The 3,166-nt window shown below is 55.0% G+C and overlaps 1 protein-coding gene across 1 annotated transcript; it reads left to right on the forward strand.

Annotated features, from left to right (window-relative positions):
* Positions 1–974: 974 nt before the first annotated feature.
* On the forward strand, positions 975–1,904 carry LOC309603764 (olfactory receptor 14A16-like; the record flags this gene model as incomplete). Its single annotated transcript, XM_082338678.1, has 1 exon — positions 975–1,904. The coding sequence occupies one exon, from the start codon at positions 975–977 to the stop codon at positions 1,902–1,904; it is 930 nt and encodes a 309-aa protein (XP_082194804.1).
* Between the last annotated feature and the right edge of the window lie 1,262 nt (positions 1,905–3,166).

Raw genomic sequence — 3,166 nt, forward strand, 5'->3', positions numbered from 1 at the left:
ACCCAGCTCGCACCCTGTTCACCTGTGGGGCTCTGGGTACTGCAGTGGGTGCGGCTGGCAGGGATCTCACCCTCCCTTCAGGACATAACAAATTCAGGACAGTTGACTCTGTCCTTGGGAGGTCCTGCTGAGCTGCAGGCTGCCCTCCCATAGGGCACAGCTCTCCCAGGGCATCTCTATGTTATGCAGGAGCCCCATGGAGAAGACACTTCAGTGCTAAAGCTGTTGAAACGCTGCTGGGTGACTGCATACAGGCAGCTGTAATGACTCCTCTGTGCGCCTGGTTGGGAGGGCAGAGCTGAGATCCTCCTCAGGTACCATGAGATGGGGTGAGGGGGTTGGAGATCTGCACTTGGAAACTGGATTCCTCTGCTCCCTGCACTGGCCTCTTGCTTTTGGGGGGAACACCTGAGTGCGATAGTCCTCCAGGTGGAAGAGCTGCCAGCACAGGGCAGCTGAGAGCAGGGCTGATGGACAGAGCGGCTGTCCTCACTCTGCACTAAGGGACAGTCCCTGTGCCCAGTCTCAGCACCCACAAGGTTTCCCTTGCAGTGCAGCAGAAATGCCAGGCATTGCTGCATTCAAACCACTCCTCAGCTCTGCTGGGGCAACTAGAACAGAAGGCACAACCCAAACTCCCCACAGCTCTGCTCTGCACTCAGGTGAATTGGGAGCCACAATGCTGAAAACCTCTTTGATATCACGAGTGGATTTCTTCTGAGATCACATCGAGTTCCTATTTACCAACCGGTGTAGGGCAGGACTGAGTCCTGCAGAGCCCCCAGCAGAGCCTCCTGCTCCCTGGGGCACCCTCAGCCAGCACCAACCAGAGCTCACCAAAGCTCTTCCTGAAAAGTAAAAGGCGGGTTGGGGGGGTTCTGTAACAAAGTGAACAGATTTTCCTGAAAGCAGTCAGCCCTAACTTCTCCCTTCCTTTACCTCCTTTAACAGATCCCCATGCGCAGAGGGACACAATGTCCAATGGCAGCTCCATCACCCAGTTCCTCCTCCTGGCATTCACAGACACACGGGAGCTGCAGCTCTTGCACTTCTGGCTCTTCCTGGGCATCTACCTGGCTGCCCTCCTGGGCAACGGCCTCATCATCACCGCCGTAGCCTGTGATCACCGCCTTCACACTCCCATGTACTTCTTCCTACTTAATCTCTCCATCCTTGACCTGGGCTGCATCTCCACCACTCTCCCCAAATCCATGGCCAATTCCCTCTGGGACACCAGGGAAATCTCCTACACGGGATGTGCTGCCCAGCTCTTTCTTTTTGTCTTTTTGATGTCAGCAGAATTGTATCTTCTCACTGTCATGGCCTACGACCGCTACATTGCCATCTGCAAACCCCTGCACTACGGGACCCTGCTGGGCAGCAGAGCTTGTGTCCACATGGCAGCAGCTGCCTGGGGCAATGGGTTTCTCTGTGCTCTCCTTCACACTGCCAATACGTTTTCACTACCCCTCTGCCAAGGCAATGTTGTGGACCAGTTCTTCTGTGAAATCCCCCACATCCTCAAGCTCTCCTGCTCACACTCCTACCTCAGGGAAGAGGGGCTTCTTGTGGTTAGTGTCTTTGTTCACTTTCTGTGTTTTGTTTTCATTGTGCTGTCCTATGTGCAGATCTTCAGGGCTGTGCTGAGGATCCCCTCTGAGCAGGGACGCCACAAAGCCTTTTCCACGTGCATCCCTCACCTGGCCGTGGTCTCCCTCTTTCTCAGCAGTGCGGTGTTTGCCCACCTGAAGCCCCCCTCCATCTCCTCCCCATCCCTGGATCTGGTGGTGGCAGTGCTGTACTCGGTGGTGCCTCCAGGAATGAACCCCCTCATCTACAGCATGAGGAACAAGGAAATCAAGGATGCCTTGTGGAAAATGATCCAATGGGTGCTGTTTCACTGAGAACAACCCACCTCCCCTCCTTTGCATGTTTCCCACAGTTTGACTTAGGGCACGAGTCTGCTTTTTTCTCTCATGATAATTCTACTTAGAGATAATTCACTGCGTTTATACTCTTCTGTGGAGGTTTGATCCTGTTGTGTCTGACCCTTGCACAACACTGTCAAATGTGGCCTATCAGATTTCAGCTCTTCTATTAAAGGTGATCTCCTGGGTGCAGTGCCTGAAGGCTGGGCTCTTCTTCCAAAGTTCCTTCCAAGAAAATGTCCAAGGAATTGGTCTTTTGAAGTTTCTGTTCTCCTTTTGTTCTCAGTGGTTTTGGGGTTAAGCGTATGGTAACCTTGGGTTCCACTGGACCAAGTGTTTTGGTTTTAAAGGCTCTCTTCTTGGAGTGGCAGTGGAGATGGTCCATCACCTCCCCATTCTTTCACCAGGTTGCTTCTTGTATGACAGGAATGATGGCATATATCACAGTCTCTAGAAAATACTTCGGAGAAGTCAGGAGAGGAGAGGATGAGGACTCCCTGCGTGCCCTGGGGGTGGAATGAATGCAGGCTCAGAAGGTGAAACACCCTCAAAGATTAAGTCCCCCAGAAATAAAGCGCTAAATTGTGGTACCTATGAAAAAGGACTCTGCAGTGCCATGGGAGTCAATGGGGACTCGGCAGGCACAGGGAAGGGAGAGTGGAGAGCTGCAGGAGCTGCCTGAGAACCCCCAGGGCCAGGACTCTGGTGCTGTCCTGGGGACTGGGACTGGTGGCAGGAGAGGAGGGGACAAATTCAGCTGGGGCTTGGGAATCAGCTACAAGATGAATTCAGGAGAGCCAGAGAGTGCCTAGCCTCTGTTTCCTCATGCCCTTGTGGCCAGCACCAGCCATGGGGCTGATGGGGAGCCTGAACCCCGCTGTCTGCCCCCCAGCAGCTGCTGTGGCCTTCAGAGGGGCTGGGGCTGTGGGGTGAGTGCCCAGAGCTCTGCAGCAGCCTGCGCTGGGCAGTGCCATGGAGCCAGCCCAGGCTGGGCTGCTCTGCTGGGCTGGGCTGGCCTGGGAAGAGGGCAGGGGAGGGGGGGAGAGGTGGGGAGGGTCTGGGCTGGGCTGGAAAGAGCCCGGGAGAGAAAAACACCAGCGCAGAGCTAAGGTGTGTGAGTGTGCGGGGTAGGGGCAGCCAGCACTCCCAGTGCACAGCCAGGTGTCATGGTGAAGGAAGCAAGGCATCCAAGGTGCAGAAGAGAGGGGCCTGGTCTGTGCCATGTTCCCTGAAACCCC

The sequence above is a fragment of the Platalea leucorodia genome (genome assembly GCF_965183815.1).
Source record: "Platalea leucorodia genome assembly, contig: HAP1_HAP1_SCAFFOLD_193, whole genome shotgun sequence".
Classification (NCBI taxonomy): domain Eukaryota; kingdom Metazoa; phylum Chordata; class Aves; order Pelecaniformes; family Threskiornithidae; genus Platalea; species Platalea leucorodia.